Source organism: Nilaparvata lugens, chromosome 12 (genome assembly GCF_014356525.2).
Source record: "Nilaparvata lugens isolate BPH chromosome 12, ASM1435652v1, whole genome shotgun sequence".
Lineage (NCBI taxonomy): Eukaryota > Metazoa > Arthropoda > Insecta > Hemiptera > Delphacidae > Nilaparvata > Nilaparvata lugens.
In genome coordinates, this window is record NC_052515.1 from 2,955,650 (window position 1) to 2,968,813 (window position 13,164).

Consider the following 13,164-nt stretch of genomic DNA (forward strand, 5'->3'; position numbering starts at 1 on the left):
TCAGTTGACTCAATGACAGACACCTCTTTATGCTTTCTCATCTGAGCTTAGACCTTCTAACCTATTATAATGTAAGTTTTTAAAATAGAGATGCTTCCCATGTTATTTAAATGGAGTCACTTTTACTCCCTAGGGAGTTTTTCTGTTTTTTACTACCGAGGGCGAAAAAGTGACACTTTAGTATTATGTTTCAGGGAGTAAAGTAAGTACTTTAGCCAGTAGGTGGAGGAAAAAGTCATTTATTTATCTATCTATCCTTGTCATATAGAATATAATAAATGAAAAATACTAAAAAATGTAAAAAAACACAGATTTATTGATACTTAGAAAGACCGGTTTCGGTTATTACACCATTGTCAATCTCTGATGAACTCTAGAGCTTAGAGTAAACTGATAAGAGTTTATCAGAGATTGACAATGGTGTAATAACCGAAACACAAGTCTTTCTAAATATCAATAAATCTGTGGTTTTTTGACAATTTCTTAGTTTTTTTTTTCATTTAATATGAATAATTATCACAATATAAACTCCTCAACTACACAAAAAGTAAAATATAGAATATAGCTGATACCGGTATATCAGATGGAATATAAACTGTTCATTCTTGTTTAAAATAATTAATACTAATATATATTAATTGCTATTAAATTGTTAGTTATATTTCTACATTGTTGAAAAACGATGTGGAGCTAGAAAGGGATAGCGCTCTCTGCTTTGTCGAATGATAGACAAGGATAGCAACACAATGTTAATCAAATACTGCCATTATAACGTGGACCTCACTCTATTGTGAATGACCATGAATGTTGCCATAAACTATTGAGCAAAAATAACTATTAGGACTATCGGCTTGTGTGAGCATGAATCATTATAGAGATATGAATGTACATCCTAGTGTTTAAACATTAATAATAGACAGTAGTCGACATTAATCAGCTTGAGTTAGCAGAGAAATTCAGGACATAAACGGCCTGATGCTATCTTTTCTCTACAGTTTGTAACAGGGGAGCGCTAAGATACTACGCAACCGCTGTTAGATGCTTGGCTCCGCCCATGGTGCGCTGTGATTGGCTCATTTCTTTGCGGCCATGACACCTCTTGGTTCATAGACAGTTGAAGCGCTCTCGCTAGAGCCTCGTCTTCATCCTGAAATTTACAAATGATAGAATTAATCATACAGAGTGATCATAAAAGGACTTTACAACTTTGAAAGCACATAAATATTTATTGAAATTACTTACACAGAGTGGCCACCCACTTTAAATAAAAACATCATGAGTAATTCCCGGTTTTTCAGGGTAAAATTTCAAATTTTCCAGGTAGAGTATCCGCGGTATTTGAGGGACAAGATACCGTACATTCGTAAAGAGTTTATTATGGAAATCTTCAGTTTTATCTTCCATGACGACTTGCGAATAGCTTATTTAAATTTCCAAATGTATTGATAATTTTTGACATGACAAGAATATCAATGTTTTCAGATATTTTTTAGGTTAGGTAGTTCAAAAACATTGCCAATTATCATTGCTAGCCATCAAGTATTTATGTTACTGTACACTTCTTCACAAAAGTAATTGAAATTCATGAGTAATTGGAAAAATTAATGAGGAATTCATTGTATTTTTCCTGGTCAGTTAAAATCATGAGGGAAAACGTAAATTCTTATGGCTTTTGTTGGTGGGGAGTCCCTTGCGGGAAGGTCCCACCGCCTGAATATATAATTTAAGCCGTCAATGGGCCTTACGACTGTCATACTCCAGCCGGGACCGACAGTTTAACGTACCCATCCGATAACACGGGAGTGATCTGGTTAAAAAACCTTTGGTTGTGAGAGGGTTTGAACCCGGGATCTCTATGCTGCTACGCAAGCACTCTATCCACTAGACCACGGATCAAATCATGAGGAATTCAAGGTTCTCCCGGTTTTCCCGGTAGGTGGCCACCCTGTTACAGAACTTAGAAATGTGCCATTTTGTTACAAAACATTTCAAGTTTAAGGTGTGGGTGTTATTTTGGTTTGATGAGACAGCCGTTGAAATCGGATAATCGATTTCTTGCCACACTCGTACCAGCAGATCAGCGTAACTTGTGCAACCGCAGCGATCTGATTGTGATCCGATTTTGGAGTTGATTAGGATTGTCTGGTAGAGACGGAACATATGAATATTATCCCTTAATGAAACCTCACAGAAAGAAATCCATCGGTGTTGAATCCGGTGAGCGAGGTCGCCATGCAATTGGCCCTGCACAGCCAATCCAGCCAAGTTGAAAATAATTGTCTAGAGAATACCGAACTTCTCCGTAGAAGTAAGCTGGTGCACCGTCTAGCCCAACAAGTACCCTGTTACCGTACTTTCAGCATGACGGTGCATCAGCTCGGTTGCACAAAACCCTGTTCAATTTAAATCAAGTTTAAATGCCACGAGAACCAATCAGAGAAGGCTTTTTGAAAGGAAGGCATCCTTGATTGCTTTTTAAAGGCGTCTTGATACTTAATAACGGTTGGCATTAAACAGGCTTTTGTGTAACTCCTCTAGATCCAACATCGTGAATAGCCTACCCCTAAAGCTTCGTTTACACCCAAAGTTGTCAACAAAATATTAAGTTAACAGCTGTTGAAAACTTAGTTGACAACTCTGGTGCGACCGCGGCTTAATATACTAGAAATTTTAAATCTGGGTTGAGTAAAATACACTTCAGGCCGGTTTCCGAGCTCGGGAATTAGCTAAGTCCTAGACTTTGAACAGCTAGAGTCAGAAAATTGGCTTTCCAAAACGGGGCGCAGTCGCAGCTTTTATAACAGTAGTCGTAGTTTTTATTTTCTCATTTCTATAATTGGAAACGTTTTTCCTTGACGAAATTAGACATTCCTAAATAATTCAAAATTGCTGAAACTTTACACTATTTTCTTTCTATTTTATTTTGTGTTCAATTTTCTAGTTTTTCGAAATTTAATTCAAACATGACTATGACAATGACTGCGACTACGCCCCGTTTTGGAAAATCAATTTTCTGACTCCAGCTGTTTAAAGTCTAGGACTTAGCTAAATCCCGAGCTCGGAAACCGGCCCTACAAATGCATCTTCCTCTTATCAAATTTGTTAACTTACTTTTTTTTTGTAATTTACGATTCTATGATTTATTATGTATAGGCAAAGAAAAACAATAGCATAAGTAGATATCCCATGGTATAGGGCCTTTATGTCGCAAATTTTACTGTTATCTCAAGCCGATAGTTCATGTAATTCTTTCCCGTGAAGCTGTGTGACGCTGGTAGTCTCTCATATTGTGCCGCTCATACACTCTCACCCCAACAAAATAGTAAAATTCGACAATAATCGAAAAGTAATCGGCCTGAGATAACAGTAAAAGTTGCGACATAAACGCCCTATACCATGGGATATCTACTTACGCTATTTTCTCTATGGTATAGGTTATATAGGAACCTACTGAGAAACCTTCGGGTTTAGTGGGACCTCCAATGTAAATATTTTTTTCAATAAAACTTGATAAATAAGAAAATATCCAAGAAATTAATTAATATTTAATGATAATTACCATATCACCCTGTATAGTCCTGGTTGTATTGCTATTGGAATTATTACGCTGCAACTGTCTGCGAGATTCGGCTGCCGAGCTGTAATTTTAATAAAACAAATCACAAATCAGACACTGAATTAACAAATACAGCACAAAAAATGTCAATAAAAATTAAACCCAGAAAGAAAATGTGCTTCCTATTTTACTTTATTGTAGAATCTATACTGGTATTCATTTATTCACACACAGACTTGGTCTTTGTGGAGATTTTTCATGAAGTTTATTAAAAAATAATGTTGTATTTTCTGTAACTACGATATAATATAGCAGTTAGATTTAGTTATTATGATCAATTATTTAAGTTCAGCTGTAAGTTTATTTATGATTATTTGGTTGCAGAAGATGAAGCGTTGTTGTATGATTTGAATTTTTGATTATGATCTTTCAAAGAAGTAGGCTATAATAACTCATTCTAATATTTTATCTTCAAGGGTTACCGTACTTTGTTTTTTGATTATTGAAAGTAGAACTTATCTAGTCCCAAATTATGGATAATAAAAACCAATTTGATTTGATTTATTCAATCATACAGAATCAAACAGTTCCTAAGAAAATACCACAGGCTCAAGTCGAAAAACAGTTCCAATTCTAATTTATACAACAGTCCACATGTAGTTAGCTTATGTCACTTTCACATTTTTGAGTTATGCTCTAACTTACAATCCAGTTTCAAGTGATTAGTGAGCATAATTTTGTTATTCAATTTGGTTTTCAAACAATCCAAGTTGAAAATGTATTGTTTTAAAGTGTTGTTGACTAAAATTCAAAAGTGAATGAAACATAACCTATTTTTGAACTATTGTATAAATCGAAATTCGGGGAATTCGTTGTTCAATTTGGTTTTCAAACAATCCAAGCTAAAAAATTTCTTGTTTTCAAGTGGTGTTATTGAAAATTTTACTCAAATTCAAAATTGAATGGAACATAACCTATTTTTGGACTATTGTATGAATCGAAATTCGGGGAAGGAACAGTTTTGGGCTGTGCCTGTTGGTCCTTGCCCAATCATTCTAATGAATCACTTTCTGTTCAGCTGAGAAGTTGATACTGTGCTAAGAGTTCATATTTTGACAATTCCCTATTCTTTTATTATTATTTGTCATGTTAAACTGTATAATTTGAGCATAGGGTCCAATAGTGTATGACACGTCAATCAAATAATTAAACTACATCTAGTTTCCCCAGCCCTGAGGTCACAGTGATTTTAAAAAAAAAACAGAAACTCTATCTTAATACTGAATCACTCCATACACGCACGTTGCGCGTATCTTGTCATGGCCCAAGACAAGCCCAACGAAGCTGCGGAGACAAAAACCGTGAATTCATTTAATTTTAATGAATTGTGTTTCGTGTACAGTTGAAAAAATGAATAAATACTAACGCTGCTCTATTGCTGAGTGCCGCCTTTTTCCCTTGACATTTGTGATCGGAGGCGTGGCGATGCTTGAGGCAGAAATTCAACGTGCATTCGTTGCATACCAGCGCTATCATCTCTTTCGATTTGCACCCTTTCAGCGCACATCTGTGTGTATAAACCTACAAAACAAACCAACAGTTATAGAAAAATATAAAAAAACTAATCAGTAAGTCATGTAAATAAAAATAAATTGAGAGTTCTGATAAAGTATTTTGACAGGGCTACTTAGTTGCTCAAGAAGAATGACATAAATGTTGAAACTGGTCGTGAATAATTTAGAAGGTAAACTTAAACGGTACTAGTTATTTTCAATAATTTGTACAATAGAGAAAACATATCACAAGTAGATATCCTATGGTATATAGCAGGTTTATGTTCTACATTTCAAGTTGATTTTTTGTTAACTAAAGCCGACTACTGTCCATTATTACTGTTTTGTTGGGGTGAGAGTGTAAGAACGGCACAGTATGGGAGATTGCCAGCGTCACATAGCTTCACCAAAAACAACTACTAGAACTATCAGCTTCAGTTAACAGAGAAATTTGACTCATAAACGCCCTATACCATGGCATATCTTCTTGTGCTAACACAACACACTTCTTCCCTTATGGCGGCGCCACACTCTTGCCGAGTGCGTACAAACGACAACAAGCGCAACAGTGTGGATGCCTACTATACAACCACCCTCTTATGCCGGCGCCACACTCTTGCCGAGTGCGTACAAACGACAACCAGTGAACTCGAAACTAGCCTTAGTTTAGAGTTCACTGACGACAACAAGCGCAAGAGTATGGATGACAACTATGCCACCACTCGTCTCGGCTTGCCTTGGCTCCGATTTTTTGTGGAGACGAGACGTGCGAAGGCGAGTGACTCACTACTACTTATCTGGTCACATTGCAGAGTGTATAGTGGATGACGAGCAACTCGGCAAGAGTGTGGCGCCTGAGATTCACTGTTGATAACAAAACAATAACTAAGCTGGGAGCAGCATACATACAAAGTATGTACAAAGCTATCTAGACTTATTTACTTACTAGCAGGTGACCCGTGCTCCGCAAGGGTCTTTGACAATAATCGGCTTGAGATAACAGTAAAAGTTGCGACATGAATTTCCTATACCATGGGATATCTACTTACGCTATTGTTCCTCTATGAGAATATCATGTTAAGTAATGAGATGCGACACACTGGAAGCATGTACTCGCAGAGCGGAGCGTGGCGTCAAACTTTGGAACAAGCTGGTTTGTTTTTTGGAGCGGATGGTCACAGTGCGAGTGCCAGTCTAGTCTACTCTTGTACATAATTATGTACTTGTTCTAGGCCCTTGACGCTTGACGCTTCTTGTGTGTATCATAATCGCTCTGACCACGCCACGCCACGCCACGCCACGCTCCGCCTTCAGTGTGTTTGTAGCCTAACTGGTGCAGCATTTGGACAAACTCTATTAAAGTGCTCTCATCAGCTCATGTGTTTAACCTTCATCATAGAGAAAAGATAGCATAAGAAGATATCCCATGGTATAGGTCGTTTATGTGCTAAATTGTAAGCAAATTTCTTGTTAACTCAGCCGATAACTGTTTTCTACAGTTCATTATTACTGTTTTGTTTGGGTGAACGGCACAGTAGGAGAGACTACGTGAAGCGTCACATAGCTTCACGGAAAAGAACAATATAGAACTATCGGCTTGAGTTAACAGTGAAATTTGTAACATAAACGCCCTATACCATGGGATATCTTCTTATGCTTTATTTGCTCTATCCCTTGATTGAGCAACTGTATAAATAGGATGTGATATGAACAAAGCTTCACCTTGCGTCGATTCTTGGCCGGTTGCGACTGGCATTGTGAGTCAATATGTGCGCTGACTGCTATGTCGGGAGGATCTCCTCTAGTGCTGGGGATTGGTGTATTACACAGCGGACACACAGGCACCTGCACATTCTTCTTGTAGGCCGATTCACACGCATGTCCCGTGTAAGTCATGTGGTCCATACTGTAATTGAAATAAACACTTATTCAAATTCAATGTAAGTAGGGAACAGTTATCTGTCAATCATTTACAAAGTCAACCATTTTTTGTACGTAATGTGGTCCATATATTTATGTAGCCTACGTACACTAACCTAGAAGTTTTAAAATTAAATAGAGACTTTCATGGATATGAAACCAAAAAAAAGGAATAATATCAGAATTCAACAGTTCAGGTTCACCTGTTCTCAGAAAATCTTCTGTATATGTCGGTTTAACCATAGAGAAACAATAGCATAAGTAGATATCCCATGGTATAGGGCGTTTATGTCGCAACTTTTACTGTTATCTCAAGCTGATAGTCCACGTAGATGTTTACCGTGAAACTTTATGACGCTGGTAGTCTCTCATATTGTGCCGTTCATACACTCTTACCCGGTCAAAACAGTAAAAATCGACAGTAATCGGCTTGAGATAACAGTAAAAGTTGCGACTTGAACGCCCTATACCATGGGATATCTCTTTACGCTATTGTTTCTCTATGCTACTGTACAATGGCAGAGTACATAGACGACCACACATACCAGCATCATAGACCGTGAATCCCATTGATTGGGAATACATTTGACAATTCCCAGGTCAACAACCATGGAGCAGACTACAACAAGTAACATATTAGACGTGGCAGGACAGGAAGCCTTCAGATTGTCTGACTGGGTTGTCGCCCAAACAAAACCTAGTAAGTGGTCTAGAGGCCCGTATAGTAGGAGTCTAATATGAAATACCAAAAGCACTGAAATCAATCAGTTGGGACCTGAAAACGCTGACAGCCAGGTTACTTGATATTATTATTCTATAGAAGCATGTCCTTATACCATTGAGGAGTGTTTTAGAGCATTCATGTGACTCCATTCTAAAAATGACATGTTGTATGCCACTTGAGCACCGCTCAGAATTGTGGCTTCACACAACAAAAATATAATAATAATTATGTGGTTACAGAGAATCAGCAACTCTGTAGCCCTTATATCATTTGCACTGTCTTTTTAACGTAAATCTTACTGTATAGGCCTATATGGATTATGATAGTTAGCAGAATGATAACAGCAATAAACTGTACAGTATGTTAGCTCAATATGTTTTTAATCAATTTATTACATTGTAGTCGACTATTGAGTAAGATCCAATTTAATCCAATTATATTGGATTGCAATTGAAAATGTAACATTGCATCATCCTAACATAACCTAATTTAAAAAGGATATCAATGAGTAGCTACTACATCAATACTATTTCAAAGTAAGAATAAATTATGGTAGAATGAGCTGTTATTATAACTCACCAGAATATTTGACTGCAGGCATCGCATCTAACTGGGAGGAAATCTGCAAGAAAACAAAATCTTTGATAAGACAGTGCTAATGAAATTTGATTTTGTTGGGCAATGTGGTGAAACTATTAATTCTAATCGAGAATTAGTATTATACTAAGAACAAATCATATAGGTTAATAGTTTAGCTTACCTAGTTTTTTACATGTTGATTCTGAACAATGTTTACCCAAATCTGGAAACTCCATTGTATTTGTTTACTGTAACTTGTATTACACAAAGCTGATGCAGTACTAACTTGCTCGTCAGGATTTACCAGGAAACTGATACAAGATTGCAATTTGGCAATGACTTTAACAATTTCAAGGTAAAATACGTCAAAATTCTGTTGTTTCTCCTAGGAACTAACCTACAAAATCAAAGTTAGAAAAATTGGATCGTAATGCGCATGCACTTTTCATGATTTTGAAACGACAAAACAGCTGATTGAGTATATTAGATTAAAAAAATCATTGAAATAGAATTTAATTTATAAAAAAATATTCAAAAAAAAATTTACTAGCAAGATAAATTCACATTACATATATTTTTCAACTATTTTGGAGTTTGGTTTAAAAAAATGATATAGCTCTTGTACTTCAGCATATGAACTGCAGTTCACTTTAGAATGCATGCATTCAAAAGATCGTTCACTTTTGAACTATACATCAGAAGTAGACATTGTTGTCACATTTTCGTCACCTAGAAGCAGTCAATTTAGTGATACTACTTTCGTGTATTTACTGGATTAAATAAGTTTGAAGTAATAAAATCATATTTGTCAGTGCTTAAATTGTGATAATCCATCGAGAAAGTGTCAATACTTCAGTTTTTTAAAGGTAAGTTTCCCAATTTTCAACTTGACCTTGCAGCTCTTTCTTTGTAGGCTATGGAAAAGTGGCTTATATGCCTAATGATTAATTCTAGGAATCTGTGTAAACCGCGAAATTTAAAGGATTGCGAATTATATTTATATCAAGTTCTATTTAATAAAATAATAACACATGCTACGTACTAATTGATTTGTAGCAGTAAACTATCATAGTCAACTGGTCAATAACCAATAAGCTTTTGAAATGTTTACACATCAGGTGAGAATGTTTACACCACAAGTATCACCGTACCATGATACATTTTCATTATTGTCTTTGCCAATCATAATTTGTAAGGTAATTAATATTAACTTGAAAATATTATTTTCAGCATGAATGAAGTTAGTACCTAGTTGGATGAAGTAGCCTAAGCTTATAACCTTTCACATAAATCAGTGTGTAAAAACCCAACAAGAGGGTCCAACTTGACCAAGCAAACTTTTTATACATTTTAACTCATGATATACATTTCATAGACTATTCGATTGCCTAAGAATGTTGCTGCATAATTTTCCATACCAAAATTACATTGCTGGTCCAACTTTCAAATAATGATCAGGAACAACAGAGGCTCCACATTTCTTCCTAATCTAATACACTTACATTTACATTAATAATAATCTTTATTAACAACCGATTAAGCTGTCGGTCCCGGCTAAAGTATGACAGTTGTAAGGCCCATTGACGGCTTAAATTATATATATTCAGGCGGTGGGACCTTCCCGCAAGGGACTCCCCACCAACAAAAGCCATACGAATTTACTTTTTTACCACTGATTTCTTTTTTTTCAGATAATTCACAATATGCTCAAGAATCTAAACTTGGTTCTTCCAATTGGATAATCTACTAGAACCTGTTGCCGCTATAGAACTCCAAGACTCAAGATGAAGAATATCCAGTTTCATCTTCGATTTATAAAACATGGTCTAGATATTTTTTAGTGTTTGGCTGATGTAGTCAATATCAAAAAAGTGATGTAGTTAGCTCTATATCTATGTTAAAATAATACTATTGGTGCCATAGAATTGTGTTACTTTAATTATCAATTATTTTTTAAATATTCATTCATTGTCATTTCACAATGAAGTATAGTTTTAATATCTATAATCTAATACAAGCTCTTCTGCAATAGTGTGAACTCTATGAAGTTAAATAAAATTTCAACTTTACATAGACCTATACAATTGAGTTGTATCAAAAAGAGTGAAGAATTTGAGATCGCACTTGAAATAGTTGAAGCCTAGAGCCCATGTGGGCATCACCCTTAGAATAAAATGATAAAGTCTTCAATCTAGCAAGTTATTACGACGAGAGTTGAATGTGTTGTTACTCCTCCAATCCTAAGATGGCAAAAACTTTAGTGTTTTCAGAGTATTTTCGACACGTATCTCCGATACTTGTGTGTGAAATTTCAATTGCATGCCGGTACCTTTATTCACTGATATAAATACAAAAATACCTGGTAAAAACAACAATTTAAGTATGTACACTTTGATTGTCTATAGTGTAGTTTCAATAATCCTGTAGGATCTGTGAAATACTGGGTGAACCCCAAACTTCAATAAAACAATAACTAATTAGGCTACACTAGTTAGATTTCAATGGTTTCTGTGAAATTATGGATGCAGCAAGCCCACATGAATTGTTTGTAAAAAGATTGATTGATTTTTGTGTAAAATGATGGAGACAGTGGAAGTGACCGAGCACCGCTCCAACCCGGAACTACTTCCGGTGCAAATCGTGTCCTCGGAGGGCGGCAGGGTGGAGGTGATTTCCAAGATGGCGCCGAACCCCGGACATATGACGCCGGATATGATGACCGCTACCCAATACATCAACCTGCACCGACTACCGGAACACATGAACAAGGTAGGTACACTAAATAGAACAATATTATTATTAAACGAAAATCCAAATTAAATGCTGTAATTCACCCCGAAGGCTTCTGCTACTGCAAATATTGACGACAGGGTAAACAGCTAGATGGAAATTCGATGAGTGCTACTATTCAAAAACTATTAGTCAGCCCGGGAATGACAAATTGTTTGTTCCCGGGCTGACAAATAATTTTTTGAATAGTAGCGCTCATCGAATTAACAACATTGCCGATCCTCCATCTTTTCAATGCCTTCTATAGACGGTAGCTGATGTAGGTTTAATTATGTAATATTAACTGTTCATCCCCATTTGAAATAATAAATTATATTTTATTAAGCAAGAAATTATATTTTTCAATTATTTCATAATTAAGATGGAATATTTTGCTAATTAATTATTAATTCCACATTGTTGAAAGACGATCTGGCAACATCGCAATGCGAGAAAGCGATAGCGCTATCAGCTTTGTTGAATGATAGACAAGGATAGCGCTATCTCTTTCTTGCTTTGCTCTCTTGCCACATCGTCTTTTAACAATGTGGAATGAACGAGTAATTAACAAAATATTTCATCTTAATTATGAAACTGTTGAAAAATATAATTGATTATTTTAAACCAGAATGAACCGTTAATATTACATCAATAAACCTGTATCAGCTACCGTCTTTAAAAGGCATTGACAAGACAGAGGACCGGTAACGTTGATCTCCTATCTTTCTCCACTGCCATTATAATGTGGATCTCACTTTAGCGTTATATGTATGTATATTATATGTAACACTGATAGGGTCTGACACTACTCAAATGTATCTGTACATATTTTGATAAATATTTGGACTATTTTTATCAAAATTAGGGAGAGGAACAGTTTTGGGTTTATCCTGTTGATTCTCTCCCAATCATTAATTTGATGTTGTGGTTAAGGAATGTAATAAATGTAAATGTAATGTAATAAAGATGAATTCTTGTCAATAAAATATAATTTATTTTTTAATTCTATTTTTGATGAATAAAATATTATTTTTTCAAAATTCAAATTCATTTATTGCCAAAAAGGAAACTAACAATAATTTACTCATACACATACATAATACACGAGCAAAAATAAAAATAAAATGTTCATAATACAATATTACACATCTGCTCTCATGCATATACATGAGAGCAGAAAAAAACAATTATAAAATTTCTAGGCATCACCAGCAAAAAGAAAAATCTTGGCCCGCTGGTGAGAGTTGCTTGAAAAAAATCCTTGAAATAACTAGAAAATTGAAACGAAAAGCTTTATAACAAAAGTAGATTTGTTTTTCAATTCTATTTTCGATGAATAAAATATAATTTCTATTTTATTGTCAGGTGATAGTAACCGATCCGATATCGGGCGATCTGATCGCTCATCACGTGGACCTGACCTCGGCGAGCGGAGGCGAGTTCGCACCTCACGCACACTACTATGACACCGAAGAACTCCTGGCGCACGGTCTGACCGCCGAGGAAGAACGCCGGATCGCCGCCGAAATTGTCGCCGTGCAACTGAAGCAGGGCGGTGGAACGCTGGTGACCGCTCAAGACCTCCTGAACGCCAAAACGCTGACCTCTCTGAGTACGGTCAGCATGGACGGTCAGAAAGCGGTCTACATACAGACGGTGGAGGATGTTGACATGCACAACTTGCAACAGCAGGAGAACGCCGAACGCGGCGCTATCATGAAGATCTATCCTCAGCAACAACAGGAGATGCAGGTAGTTGGAACCGCGATCAGTCTATAGTGAGGTGCACCATATAATGGCAGTGGACAAAGATTGATTGATTGATTGAGTACTTTATTTATGTAGATTACAATATATACTGGCTTATACACTTGTATACAATAGCTTACAATACAGCAAAGTTATAGATGAATTCACATAATATAGACTAAGAAAATAACTATTGAACTGTATATTATATGAAAAAGCAATTTGTAATATAATAACTATAGATAATAAACATATTGTTATGCATCTACATAATTGGCGGAGCTTTGGACATATCAATGTCCATTCTTTGGGAA

General features: G+C 36.0%; 2 protein-coding genes across 2 annotated transcripts in view; one reads left to right on the top strand and one right to left on the bottom strand.

Moving 5' to 3' along the window:
• Positions 1-663: 663 nt before the first annotated feature.
• Positions 664-8,747, bottom strand: LOC120353789 (AN1-type zinc finger protein 2A-like). The gene is made up of 6 exons (XM_039438652.1): positions 8,514-8,747; positions 8,333-8,375; positions 6,832-7,015; positions 4,983-5,137; positions 3,560-3,638; positions 664-1,147 (listed from the first exon to the last, which is right to left on the bottom strand). The coding sequence occupies exons 1-6, from the start codon at positions 8,566-8,568 to the stop codon at positions 1,013-1,015; spliced, it is 651 nt and encodes a 216-aa protein (XP_039294586.1). The 5' UTR covers positions 8,569-8,747; the 3' UTR covers positions 664-1,012.
• A 258-nt stretch (positions 8,748-9,005) lies between these two features.
• LOC111062401 overlaps positions 9,006-13,164 on the top strand; it is a 31,556-nt gene continuing 27,397 nt past the window's right edge. The window contains exons 1-3 of the mRNA XM_039439420.1: positions 9,006-9,198; positions 10,024-11,101; positions 12,467-12,853. Of these exons, the coding sequence (XP_039295354.1) occupies positions 10,910-11,101; positions 12,467-12,853 (579 nt within the window). The 5' untranslated portion in view covers positions 9,006-9,198; positions 10,024-10,909. The remainder of the gene's footprint in view (positions 9,199-10,023; positions 11,102-12,466; positions 12,854-13,164) is intronic.